Source organism: Geotrypetes seraphini, chromosome 1 (assembly GCF_902459505.1).
Source record: "Geotrypetes seraphini chromosome 1, aGeoSer1.1, whole genome shotgun sequence".
In the NCBI taxonomy this organism is placed as follows: domain Eukaryota; kingdom Metazoa; phylum Chordata; class Amphibia; order Gymnophiona; family Dermophiidae; genus Geotrypetes; species Geotrypetes seraphini.
Window position 1 is genome coordinate 107,273,460 of NC_047084.1, and position 13,793 is coordinate 107,287,252.

At 49.5% G+C, this 13,793-nt stretch overlaps 1 protein-coding gene across 1 annotated transcript in view; it reads left to right on the forward strand.

The window, feature by feature from the left end:
• DNAI1 (dynein axonemal intermediate chain 1) overlaps positions 1-13,793 on the forward strand; it is a 394,766-nt gene that overhangs the window by 26,655 nt on the left and 354,318 nt on the right. Inside the window, exon 2 of the mRNA XM_033935572.1 lies at positions 11,893-11,967. Coding sequence (XP_033791463.1) covers positions 11,893-11,967 — 75 coding nt within the window. The remainder of the gene's footprint in view (positions 1-11,892; positions 11,968-13,793) is intronic.

Consider the following 13,793-nt stretch of genomic DNA (forward strand, 5'->3'; position numbering starts at 1 on the left):
CAGGACGACTAGTCCTTGCATCTGCATGGAAACAATCAGAACTACCAGTGCTACGAGTATTATTGGTTAAAGTTCAATATATACAGCAGATGTCTAAGTTAACTGCTCTTGGGAGAAACCAGATACAAAATTATAACACTCTATGGAGCGCATACGAAACTTGGATAAACTCCCAAAATGATAATCCCATTGATTCTTAATATATAATTTTTTCTATATTTTATGAATCTCCTGCACACATCCTCCCACTGGGGTTAGGAAGGAGCGATGGTAGGGATGAGATATATTATATAAGATATATAGGGCTCCTTTTACTAAGGTGCGCTAGCGTTTTTAGCGCACGCAGGATATTACCGCCCGCTACACCATGCGCTACGCGGCTAGAACTAATGCCAGCTCAATGCTGGCGTTAAGGTCTAGTGTGCGGGGTAATGTAGCGCGCGCTATTCTGTGTGTTAATGCCCTAACGCAGCTTAGTAAAAGGAGCGCATAATGTATTAATGTAATGCTTTGTATACAATTGTATATGCCAGATGTTTTGAAATGCCTTATTTCTCAATCAAAGGAAAAAAAAAAAAAAAGGAAATTACCCCCTCCTGATGATACTTATAGTGAAACTCAGGCTGGGTAGAGGGGTTTAACTCTTTCAGGACCATAAGGATCGTAGGCCAATTTTTGTGGTTTTGACGACATTTTTATGGTAAAAAGGGCTTGCAGATGCCAAAAAATTGATTTTTTTTGTGAAATATCATTATTTTTATTTAAAAAATCACACTTCTGGCTTATGGACAGTGTGGCAAGTGAATCTTCTCGTCAATCTGGCAACGACGCTAATGAATGAATGTCGGAACCAGTTTGTTTACATCACAGGTGTCAAAGTCGGTCCTCGAGGGCCGGAATCCAGTCGGGTTTTCAGGATTTCCCCAATGAATATGCATGAGATCTATGTGCATGCATTGCTTTCAATGCATATTCATTGGGGAAATCCTGAAAACCCGACTGGATTACGGCCCTCGAGGAGGGACTTTGACACCCCTGGTTTACATAAAGGCAGTATCATATGGAATCCGTACATATCAAATTTAGAACTGTAGACTATCCCAATCAAAATTTATAGGATTTTAAAGTTATGGGACAAATATGTCCCTTGGTCCTGAAAGGGTTAAAGCAGCATATTCATCACACAAACAACACATGGTGCTTCACACAGATCCACCTATAGAGCCGCTGAAAAATCACATAAGATCTAAGAAATTTGGCTGGGGCACTGTAGTGCCTGCAACTAAGCAGATAAGTTCATTGCCCTGGTCATATGTATTACTCGCTGGCCACGTGGGGGTAAGGGGACATGGAAGTGTTAATGATGGTCCCCGGTAAAAACTAGCAGTGGCTCGCATGCAGTTGGAATGGTACTGAACACTTCACATATTTAAAAGCATAAAGCTGTGTATATTGAAATTTAAAATAAAATAATGTTTATTGAAACCTATCTTATATCATAAAGCAAAAAGATATAAAGAAGTAAAACATATTCAAATAATATACACTATAGCAACATAGCATGTTTGTGTTGACATTGGAAGTAGCATACTAAAGAGTCAATAACGGGAGAACCAAATCCCCACCCTCAAGGTCGCAAAGCAAGGAGTGGAAATGTCCTATAGAGACTGATGAACACGATTTATTCCATAAAAGTCCTTTTTTATCAAATAACTTAATAACTCAAACCCAATGACTTGACATGTACATGTTTTGGCCAAAAACAGCCTGCCTCAGGAGTTTCAAGAGTCTTATGGGTGATTAAAATCCCCACAAGAAAATAGACAAGAAATTTCCAATGTTAAAGTTAATGTAGGAGATCTTGAAAAAGAAATGATAGCGATTAAACAAGTTCAATTAACAATAATAAAAGATAATCAGTTTATGAGAAGGAAATTAGAGACAATGGAAAATAGTTATTGAGCTAATAATCTACGTTTCCTAAATTTTCCAAAAGTTCCTTCTAGAAGTCCAAGGGAAATGGTAAAAGATACTTCATGGAGATTTTGAAAATTCCTGAGAACTCAATACCTCCCTTTACCCGGGTGTATTATCTCCCTTGCAATAGCAAGGAGCAGGACAGAAATTTTGGAAGTATCTGATAAGGACTTGGCTAAACCAGCTACTCTTCTATTGTCTGTGGCATTATTGCCAGATAAAGAATGGATACTTAAAATGTTTTTTAAAAATAAAGATAAGGAGTTTCTAGGTTTGAAAATTCAAGTTTTCCCAGATATTAGTAAAGAAACTCAAAACCGCAGACGACAATTTATTTTATTGAAACCAGGAGTCACTCAGTTGGGTGGTATTTTTTTCCTATGCTTCCCATATAAATGTATTGTAAGGTATCGAGATAATAAATATGTTTTTTTTGAACCGGCCCAACTTACTGCCTTTCTGACACTGAAACGACTGGAAAAGGAAGGAACATCGGATTAGTTAATTAGAGTTAAGCTCCTCGAACCAGTCATAGATACCTTGTTTTTGCCTATGCATTTATTTAATTTCTTTAATGTTCACTCATAAAATTCTTGGATCGTAATGTGGACTTGAGATTGTTTGAAGTAAAATTATTCTTGTATTTTTTCTTCTTTTCTTTTTCTTTTTAATTTTATGTTAAACAAACAATCTTTCTGTACAAAATGTTTGATTTTGATAAATGTAAAATTATTATAAATAAATAAAAAAATCCCCACATACGCATGGACTTTCTGGTTGATATATGTTTAATCTTCAAAATCAGCATAGATCATCAACCAGAAACTCCATGTATTTGTGGGGGTTTTAATCACCTATAGAGACTCCTGCTCAGGCAATATGCCTGATGGGCCGCCGCGTGAGCGGACCGCTGGGCGGGATGGACCTCTGGTCTGCCCCGGCGGAGGCGACTACTTATGTTCTTATGTTCTGAGCAGGGCTGTGGAGTCGGTAGATAAATGTTCTGACTCCGACTCCTCAGTTTTTTGTATTTCAGACTCCGACTCCAGGTACCCGAAATTTACTCCGAATCCTTGACTCCGACTCCACAGCACTGGTTAATTTTCAGATCGTTAAAATGGAATGTCAAGTTGAGAGAAATGAGCCACCTTCTTTTTGCTTTTAATCAAGGTTCTAAGGCCACAGAAGCTGCTCGCAACATTTGTGCTGTGTATATAGTGGGTGCTATAGCTGAAAGAATCGCTCGTGATTGGTATGCCAAGTTCAAAAATGGAGTCGGTAGATAAATGTTCCGACTCCGACTCCTCAGTTTTTTGTACTTCTGACTCCGACTCTGACTCCAGGTACCCGAAATTTCCTCCGACTCCTCTACTCCGACTCCGACTCCACAGCCCTGCTCCTGAGGCAGGCCGTTTTTTGGCCGAAACATATATATATCGAGTCATTGAGTTTGAGTTATCCAGTTGTTTGATGGAATAAATTGTGTTCTATAAGACACTAGCTGATGCCCCGGCGTTGCACGGGTATTTAATTATAGCAATAACACTGTAAATGGATTCAAATAAAGATACTTTATAGTGGTGAATGAAATTATTTTTTTACAGCTTTATAAAAAGTACAATATTCAAATTATAAAGTGAAATATTTGACAAAATGAATACAATACAACTAACACAAAGCTTGATTATAAACAACATTTTTAGTTTCACCTCCAGGAGCAAGAACATATACATTCTTGGGTGAACCCACACTTGAGCAAGCAACATAGAGTAGTCCATGGGAAAAACAGGGGGATCTTAAATCCACTCCACAGTATGTAATAGTCTGTCCTTGTGATTTGTTGATTGTGATAGAGAATGCAAGTCTCACTGGAATTTGCAATCTCTTAAACTGAAAAGGAAGATCTGTTGGAATAAGTGGTGTCCGCGGGATAAATACGGTTTCACCTTGTCCCTTTCCGGTTAAGATAGTCGCTTCAATTACATTGGCCAGTAACCTCTTTACACAAAACCTTGTGCCATTGCAAAGTTTTGGTGGGTCAAGGTTGCTAAGTAAAATAACTGGAGATCCCACAGCTTTTTACATTTTTTCCATTGACTTGAATGGGTGAAATCAGATTTTCTGTTTGTAGCTCCGCCCATGTGTGCAGGTGGGCCGCGAGATCCCCAGACATATCACCCCAGGTAGTGAGGGATCTGCATACCAAGTTTCGTTCAAATCGGTCCCACAGCTTTTTACATTTTTTCCATTGACTTGAATGGGTGAAATCTGATTTTCTGTTTGTAGCTCCGCCCATGTGTGCGGGGGGGCCGCGAGACCCCCAGAACATATCACCCCAGATAGTGAGGGATCTGCGTACCAAGTTTCGTTCAAATCGGGCAAGCCGTTTTTGCGTTGGCAGCTTTTTACATTTTTTCCATTGACATGAATGGGTGAAAACTGATTTTCTGTTTGTAGCTCCGCCCACGTGTGCAGGTGGGTCGCGAGACCCCCAGAACATATCACCCCAGGTAGTGATGGATCTGCATACCAAGTTTCGTTCAAATCGGGCAAGCCGTTTTTGCGTTGGCAGCTGTTTTACATTTTTTCCATTGACATGAATGGGTGAAATCTGATTATCCCAGGACAAGCAGGCATGATATTCTCACATGTGGGTGACGTCATCTACGGAGCCCCGGCGCGGACAGCTTTTCAAGCAAACTTGATTGAAGTTTCAAGTTTGCACACTGCACCACGCATGTGCGTGCCTTCTCGCCCACTAGAGGGCGCATCTCACCTCGTGGTCCTCAGTTCAAATTTTTCCGCGGAGCAAGAAAGCCCTGTGGATCTGAGCTCCAGTGTTTTTGCCTTCTAGCTGCCGCGTTTAGTTTGTTTTTCCCTTCGAATTAGTTCGCGGTACTCTTTTCCTTTCGTTTCTCTTGAAAAAAAAAAAAAAAAAAGTCTTTCGTTTTTCGTCGGGTTCCGGGGGCTCCCGGAAGCCGTGGCCGCGGGACGTCGGTACGTTCCCGGCCTTCTTCTTTTTCTTCGTGGATGTCCCGTCCTGTTACGGGATTCAAAAAGTGCAGCCGGTGTGAGAGGTTGCTTTCCATCACTGACCCTCACCGGTGGTGCATTGTCTGTCTTGGGCCCGAACATCCGACAGACTCGTGTGATCGCTGTGCTACCTTCCAAAACAGGGCCCTCCGTCGCCGTAAGGCAAGAATGGCCGAATTGTTCGCCGTCGACGCGCCGCCTAAGGCCTCGACGTCGGCCTCGGCTTCGGCCCCGGCCTTGACCTCGGCCTCGGCGTCCTCGGGGGCCTCGGCCTCGCCTCGGCCCTCTTCCTCGAAGGCGTCGTCAGTGAAGCAAGCTTCGGGTAAGTCCTCTGTTCCATCCCCTTCAGCAAAGAAGCCATCCTCGAGTCAGGCCAAGGCGGGTGGGTCGACCCCGGCCCCGCATCGGACCTCGACTCCGCACACCCCGAGGGAATACTCGAGACCGAGGTCGCCCTCCAGGGAGTGTGCCCCGGACTCGGAACTCCCCACCTTCGTGGGGATTCCGGCCTTCCAGGATCTCCTCCGAGCTCTGATCTCATCGGAGCTGTCGGGAGCCCTGGAAGTGTTGCAGCGTGCTGCGGTTCCGGCGGCCTCGACCTCGGCCTGGACGCCTTCGGTCTCGGAGGCCCCGGCCTCGGCTCCCTCGGGAGCCCCGGCCTCGGCGACCTCGGTCTCGGGTACTGGGACCCCGTTCACCTCGGTCTCGGCCCCGCCCCGGACCTCGACCTCGGGGGAACCCCCTGAGCGGAGTGTAAGGCCCAAAGAAAAGTTGCGCAGAGTGCGCCGTCTTTCCTCCTCTTCCTCCGGGTCTTCCAGACACGCCTCGCCCTCGACGCGACCTCGGACGGGGCGTCGATCGAGGAAGTCTAAGCGGCCCCGAGGCTCGCCTCGGCGCGACCGTTCCTTGTCGTTCGGGGGCGAGGCGTTGCAGGTGTCGGAGTTGCGCCTCGACAACCCGAGGCTCCTCCGCTCACCCCATGGGAAGTCTTCCCGGGCCGCCTCGCCGAGGAAACGGGAGAGTGTCCCACGAACCCCGGGGTCCTCACCCAAGGGTTCTGCGAGGAGGACAACTTCCCCTTCCCCCTCGAGGGCCCTCGAGAGGGGATCCTGGGATTCGGGATCGGTTAGGGATCCTCATTATTCCCATGAGGCCTCCCCCCTCTCCTCGGTGGGGCGGTCGAGAACCCCCTCTCCCCAGGCTAGGCCGTCCTCATTTTCATCCTTCGTTCAGGACATGGCCCAAGCCCTGGGGATTGACCTGATGGTAGGCTCTCGGTATTCCAAAGAATTTTTGGAGGAACAGGACCTCCCCATTCTTCCTAGGGAGGTGCCTAGACTCCCTCTCAACAGTGTCCTTCTGCAAACCTGGCTGAAGAACTTGTCAAACCCTCTTACAGTCACGTCTGTGCCTTCAAAAATGGAATCGAAGTATAGGACGATTCCCCCTAAAGGGTTCGATAAGGCGCAGCTATCACACCAGTCTCTTCTGGTGGAGTCTGCTCTTAAAAAATCACAGCCCTCACTTGTTTCTGCGGCGGTTCCACCAGGCAGGGAGGGGCGGACCCTGGACAAGTTTGGCCGCCGCCTCTATTCAAATTCCCTGATGGCCACCAGGGTTCTAAACTACGCCTTCACCTTTTCCTCCTTTTTGCGTGGTATGGTGAAGGACCTTCCTCAATATCGAAACTCGTTACCGGACTCCCAAAGAGCAGGATTCGACAAGTTTATGTCCAACCTGTCTCAATTGCGGTTGTACCTATTCCATGCAGTGTACGACGCCTTTGAGCTGGTTTCGAGGGTGTCGGCCCTCGCGGTGGCCATGCGCCGCTTGGCCTGGCTTCGCACCCTCGACATGGACCCAAACCTGCAGGAACGCCTGGCAGACTTGCCTTGTGTGGGGTCCGAGTTATTCGACGAGTCATTGGATGCGGCGACCAAGCGCTTGTCGGAACAGGAGCGCTCTCTAGCATCCCTGGTCCGCCCCAAACCTAGGCCCCCGCCGCAGAAACCCTTTCGGCCTCCGCCGCGCCGATACCCTCAGAAGTCGACCCCGGCTTTCTCGAGACCGCCTCCGAGACGTCCGTCTCAGCGAGGCAGAGGGGGACAACCCCAAGCCCCGGCGCAGGGCCCTTCTAAGCCAGCGCCTTCCTTTTGACGGGATGAGCGGACGGGGCGGGTTCCCCTCCGCACTTTCTCAGGAACCCCTTCCTATCGGGGGCCGTCTTCGGTTCTTCCGGGAGGCATGGACCGGGATTACCTCAGACGCTTGGGTGCTCCGGATCGTCTCCGAGGGCTACTCGCTCAACTTTGTGTCCTCGCCGCCGGACAGTCCCCCAAGTTTAGTCCCCTGCAACCGTTCGCAGCTACCGACCCTTATAACCGAAGCCAAAGCCCTCTTGAAGCTTCGGGCGGTCGAGCCGGTCCCCAAGGACCAGTGGGGTACGGGGTTTTACTCCCGCTACTTTTTGGTCCCAAAAAAGACCGGGGACCTGCGCCCCATACTGGACCTCAGGAAGCTCAACAAATTCCTGGCCCGGGAGAAGTTTCGAATGCTATCTCTCCCGGTTTTGTACCCCCTCTTGGGGGAAGGGGACTGGATGTGCTCCCTCGACCTGAAGGAAGCATACACCCATGTTCCGGTGCACCCCGCCTGTCGAAGATTCTTACGATTCCAGGTGGGGGACCTCCACCTCCAGTACAGGGTACTGCCCTTCGGCCTGGCCGCGTCCCCACGAGTTTTCACGAAGTGCATGGTGGTGGTGGCAGCAGCCCTCAGGTCACGTGGACTCCATGTGTTCCCTTACCTGGACGATTGGCTCATCAAAGCCCCGACCAGGGAGGGGGTTATTTCAGCGACCCGACAGTCTATTGCCTTCCTGCAAACTCTCGGGTTCGAGATAAACTTTCCAAAGTCTCAGTTGAGACCGTCGCAGTCTCTTCAATTCATAGGTGCGGTGCTGGACACGGTGCGCCTACGCTCCTACCTGCCGACCCAGCGGGTGGAAACCTTGGTACGGATGAGCCGCCAGGTCTCCCAACTATCGAGGGTGTCGGCCAAGCGCATGATGATGCTGCTGGGCCATATGGCCTCGACGGTACATGTCACGCCGTTTGCGAGGCTACACCTGAGGATCCCTCAGTGGACCCTCGCGTCCCAGTGGCGCCAGGAGTGCGACCCGGTGTCTCGCCTCATTTCGGTAACTCCGCCCTTGCGGAAATCGCTGCGTTGGTGGACAGACTCTTCAAATCTGTCCATGGGGCTATTGTTTCGCACTCCGCCTTTTCGCAAGGTCCTGACCACGGACTCCTCGGAGTACGCGTGGGGAGCCCATCTCGACGGTCTTCGCACGCAGGGCCTGTGGTCGTCAGAAGACCGTCAGTGTCATATCAACGTGCTAGAACTGCGAGCCATCTTCCTAGCACTTCGAGCCTTCGTTCACATATTGCAGGACCAGGTGGTCCTCGTCCGCACGGACAATCAGGTGGCAATGTATTATGTGAACAAGCAGGGAGGAACAGGGTCATGGCCCCTCTGCTCCGAAGCTCTTCGCCTCTGGGAGTGGGCGGCCTCCCGGAACATCTTCCTCCGGGCAGTCTACATCCAAGGAGAACGGAATTGCCTGGCGGACAAACTGAGTCGACTTCTGCAACCGCACGAGTGGACTCTACACTCAGCAGTTCTACGCGAGGTCTTCGCTCGCTGGGGAACGCCACAGGTGGATCTGTTTGCCTCTCCGGAGACACACAAACTACCACTATATTGTTCTCGGATGTACTCGCAGGACCGTCTGGAAGCGGATGCCTTCCTACTCGACTGGGAAGGGAGGTTCCTGTATGCATTCCCTCCGTTCCCTCTGATCATGCGAACGTTGGTACACCTAAAATCGTCCACGGCCACGATGATTCTCATAGCACCTCGGTGGCCGCGTCACCACTGGTTCTCCCTGCTGCTCCAGCTCAGTGCCAGAGAGCCTCTTCCCCTGCCTGTCTCTCCTTCTCTGCTGTCTCAGAGTCAAGGATCCATGTTACATCCCAATCTGCAGTCATTGCACCTGACAGCCTGGTTTCTTGTTCCCTGACTCCTCCGGACCTGTCTCAATCGGTGAAGGAGGTGTTGGAAGCCTCCCGCAAGATCTCGACGAGGCTTTGCTATGCGCAGAAATGGACCAGGTTTTCCACCTGGTGCTCGTCTTCTCACCTGGACCCGGTATCAGTTCCGGTATCCTCGGTTTTAGAATATTTGTTTCATTTGTCGCGCTCCGGCTTGAAAACCACTTCGGTGCGGGTTCATCTCAGTGCGATTTCTGCTTTCCACCAACCTCTGGAGGGACGCCCTCTGTCACTCCATCCCTTGGTGACACGCTTCATGAAAGGGTTACTCAGGGTTTGTCCCCCTCTTAAGCCTCCGTCTGTCGTGTGGAATTTGAATGTGGTTCTGGCTCAACTGATGAAACCCCCGTTTGAGCCACTCAACAAGTCCCTCTTGAAATTTCTGACTTGGAAGGCGGTGTTTCTAATTGCCCTCACCTCCGCCAGGCGGATCGGGGAGTTGCAAGCCTTGGTTGCGGACCCCCCTTTCACTGTCTTTCATCACGACAAGGTGGTTCTCCGCACCCACCCTAAGTTTCTACCTAAAGTTGTTTCTGACTTCCACCTCAATCAGTCCATTGTCCTTCCTGTGTTCTTCCCGAAGCCCCACTCCCATCCTGGCGAGACGGCGCTTCACACGCTTGACTGTAAGAGGGCATTGGCATTTTATCTTCAACGCACCAGGCCTCATCGGAAGGTTCCTCAATTGTTTTTGTCCTTCGATCCCAATCGATTAGGGCATCCAGTTTCCAAGCGCACTCTGTCTAACTGGTTGGCCGCTTGCATTTCCTTTTGCTACGCTCAGGCTGGCCTTCCTCCCCCGGGTCGAGTCACGGGGCACAAGGTCCGAGCGATGGCAGCTTCGATAGCTTTCCTCCGATCCACTCCGATGGAGGACATATGTAAGGCTGCCACTTGGTCTTCGGTTCATACATTCACCTCTCATTACTGTCTGGACACTTTATCCAGGAGTGACGGCCGGTTTGGCCAGTCAGTTTTGCAAAATCTGTTTTCCTAAATTGCCATCCTCCCACCTGCCCTTTTTTGGTTAGCTTGGAGGTCACCCACATGTGAGAATATCATGCCTGCTTGTCCTGGGATAAAGCACAGTTACTTACCGTAACAGGTGTTATCCAGGGACAGCAGGCATATATTCTCACAACCCGCCCGCCTCCCCGGGGATGGCTTCCTTGCTAGTTATGGAACTGAGGACCACGAGGTGGGATGCGCCCTCTAGTGGGCGAGAAGGCACGCACATGCGTGGTGCAGTGTGCAAACTTGAAACTTCAATCAAGTTTGCTTGAAAAGCTGTCCGCGCCGGGGCTCCGTAGATGACGTCACCCACATGTGAGAATATATGCCTGCTGTCCCTGGATAACACCTGTTACGGTAAGTAACTGTGCTTTTTCTGTTTGTAGCTCCGCCCATGTGTGCAGGTGGGCCGCGAGACCCCCAGAACATATCACCCCAGGTAGTGAGGGATCTGCATACTAAGTTTCGTTCAAATCGGTCAAGCCGTTTTTGCGTGATCGCGGGACATACACACACACATACCTCCGATTTTATATACCGTATTTTCTCGCAAATAACGCGCGCGTTATACGTGGTTTTACAAACCGCGCATACCCTTGCGCGTTATACGCGTGAGCGTGTTGTACAAAATTTTTTTTACATAGTTTCACCCCCCCGATGCCCGATTCATCACCCGGAAGAAGCACTCGCACTCCCACCCCGAAGGACCGCTCGCACCCCCACAGCCTCCCCCCTCCCCCATGGAGAAGCTGTCTACCTTGTTTCCGGATGCCAGCCCAGCTGCTTCCTCTGCCGGTGGTCCTGCCCCTTCTCAGAGCCCTGTGCTGCGCTGCTTCCTCTTCAGGCGGTCCCACCCTTTCTCTGATGTCAGAGAAAGGGTGGGACCGCCGGAAGAAAAAGCAGCGCAGCAGGGCTCAGAGAAGGGGCGGGACCGCCGGCAGAGAAAACAGCTGGGCTCGCTGGCAACCGGAAACAAGGTAGACAGCTTCTCCATGGGGGAGGGGGCTGAGGCTGTGGGGGTGCGAGCGGTTCTTCGGGTGGGGGTGCGGGTGCGTGCGAGCGGTCCTTCGGGGTGGGGGTGCGAGCGGTCCTGCAGGGGGGTGAATCGGACGTCGGGGGGGGGCATCAGGCTTTCAGGGTAGGGACAGGACTTCAAGGAGGAAAGGAGAGTCGGGGCGGGCGAAAACAGAGTCGGGGTCTCCAGAGGAGAGTCGGGGCGGGCGAAAGGAGAGTCGGGCAGCATGCGCGGTATACGGGTGTGCGCGGTATATAAAAATTTATGTACATAAATATGTGTGTTTTGCGCGCTATACCCGTGTGCGCGTTTTACACGGGTGCGCGTTATCTATGTGAAAATACGGTATATAGATTTCCACTCCTTGCTTTGCAAAATAGCATACTAAGACATCTTGCAGATGAGAATAAGGTCTCCACCAAGATGGTACTAGTGTGAACAAGCAAATAGTTTCACTATGGGCTCCTTTTACTAAGGTGCGCTAGCGTTTTTAGCGCATGCAGCAGATTAGCGCGTGCTAACCCCGCACTACGCGGCTAAAACTAACGCCAGCTCAATGCTGGCGTTAGCGTCTAGCGCGCGGGGCATTGTAGCATGCGCTATTTTGCGTGTTAATACCCTAACGCAGCTTAGTAAAAGGAGCCCTAAATTCTATGGTTATCATGTTTGTCAACTGAACTTTCATTGTCAATGGAAATACACTGATTTGAAAAAAAAAATCATATTTATTTTGTTTCTTTGTAGAGTACTGTACTAGGTCCAGGACAGGGACTCAAGATAAGTTCTCAGAAAGTTCCCAAAGGTTCATCTAAGAAAAAGGTAAGGAAGCTGTATCTTCCCTGAATATCAGGGCTTTGAGAAAGGGGGGGGGGGGAATTTATTAATTTTGCGTTCACATATAAATACATTTTAAATAGATAAAATTTTCTTCTGTTGATTGTGGGTAGTGGCTTAACTAGGCACCCAGGGTGGTGGCACCACCCACCCTCTTCTCCGCCCCCCCTTCCCCCACCATGCACATGACACCCCTTCCCCCATTTCTCTTGAATTCTTTGCTGGCAAGAGCAGCATCTCCAATCCGCTGTCGTTCTGGCTCTGGCTCTCCCACTGACATTGCTTCCTGGTCCCGCGACCAGGAAGTGACTTCAGAGGGAGAGACAAGGCCATTGCAAGCAGCAGGCTGGAGATGCTGCTCACATCGGCAAAGAGCCAAAGAGGTACTGGGGGAGTGGGGGCAGAGAAGAAGAGAGGTGCTAACGCCCCCACCAAGATGGCGCTCGGGATGGTCTGCCCCACCCTTACTATACCACTGATTGTAGAGTTTCTTGGCAATTCCATTGCCCTAGGTACCACAATTAGATTTGTGAGCCTTCTGGAATAGACAGAGAAAAATACCCAATGTATTGTACACCTTTTTGACCATTGGAATTACAATATAACAAGTACTGAAATTTCAAAATAAGAGTTCCCAGAACTCCTGAAATGAAAGCCTTCAGCACAGAAGTTTGTTGGCTCTGCACAGTCCTATAGATCCTCCTTCCTGGAATTTGTTTCCATCATCTCATGTGATGGCTTTAAAAGTCCCATTGTGAAAAAAGACAATTACGTATGATACCTCTTCAGAGGAGGTGCCAGTCTTGATTGAGACTTGACTGAAAGCTTAGGTCTCTTTAGCACTGTTGAGCCAGTCTGAGAAGGAACGACCTTCTAAACTTCATGGTTCAAAAGCATTCACTAAGTGATATCATCTAAGTTACAAAAGACTATACTGTAATTGTTGTACCACTCCAAAGCATAAGAATTTTAAAAATGCTTTATCACAGTGTTTTTCAACCTTTTTACATCCATGGACCGGCAGAAATAAAAGAATTATTTTGTGGACCGGCAAACTACTAGGACTAAAATTTATAAACCCCATTTCCACCCCATCTCCGCGAGCTCGGTCACCTCAGTAACTATAGAAAAATAGACAAATATAGTGCAAAATATAGACAGCAGATATAAATTCTCAAAACTGACACATTTTGATCACTAAATTGAAAATAAAATCATTTTTCCTACCTTTGCTGTCTGATGATTTCATGAGTCTCTGGTTGCTTTTCCTTGTCTGTGTATCCTTTCTTTCATTTCTTTCTTTCTGCACTCGGGCCCAAGAATTGTCCCTTTCTGTTCCCTCCCTCTTTCTTTCCTATGTCCTTAGTGCCCCCGGTGCCTCCTTCCCATGTCTTTAGTGCCCCCAGTGCCTCCTTCCCATGTCCTTAGTGCTCCTTCCTGTCTTTAGTGCCCCTTCCTATGTCTTTAGTGCCCCCAGTGCCTCCTTCATATGTCTTTAGTGCCCCCAGTGCCTCCTTCCCATGTCTTTAGTGCCTCCTTCCCATGTCTTTAGTGCCTCCTTCCCATGTCCTTAGTGCCTCCTTCCCATGTCTTTAGTGCCCCCAGTGCCTCATTCCCATGTCTTTAGTGCCCCCAGTGCTTCCTTCCCATGCCTTTAGTGCCCCCAGTGCCTCCTTCCTTCCCATGTCCTTAGTGCCCCTTCCTATGTCTTTAGTGCCCCCAGTGCCTCCTTCCCATGTCTTTAGTGTCCCCAGTGCCTCCTTCTTTAGCAACAGCAGCAGATGAATCCAGAGACCAATGGGATAGCACAC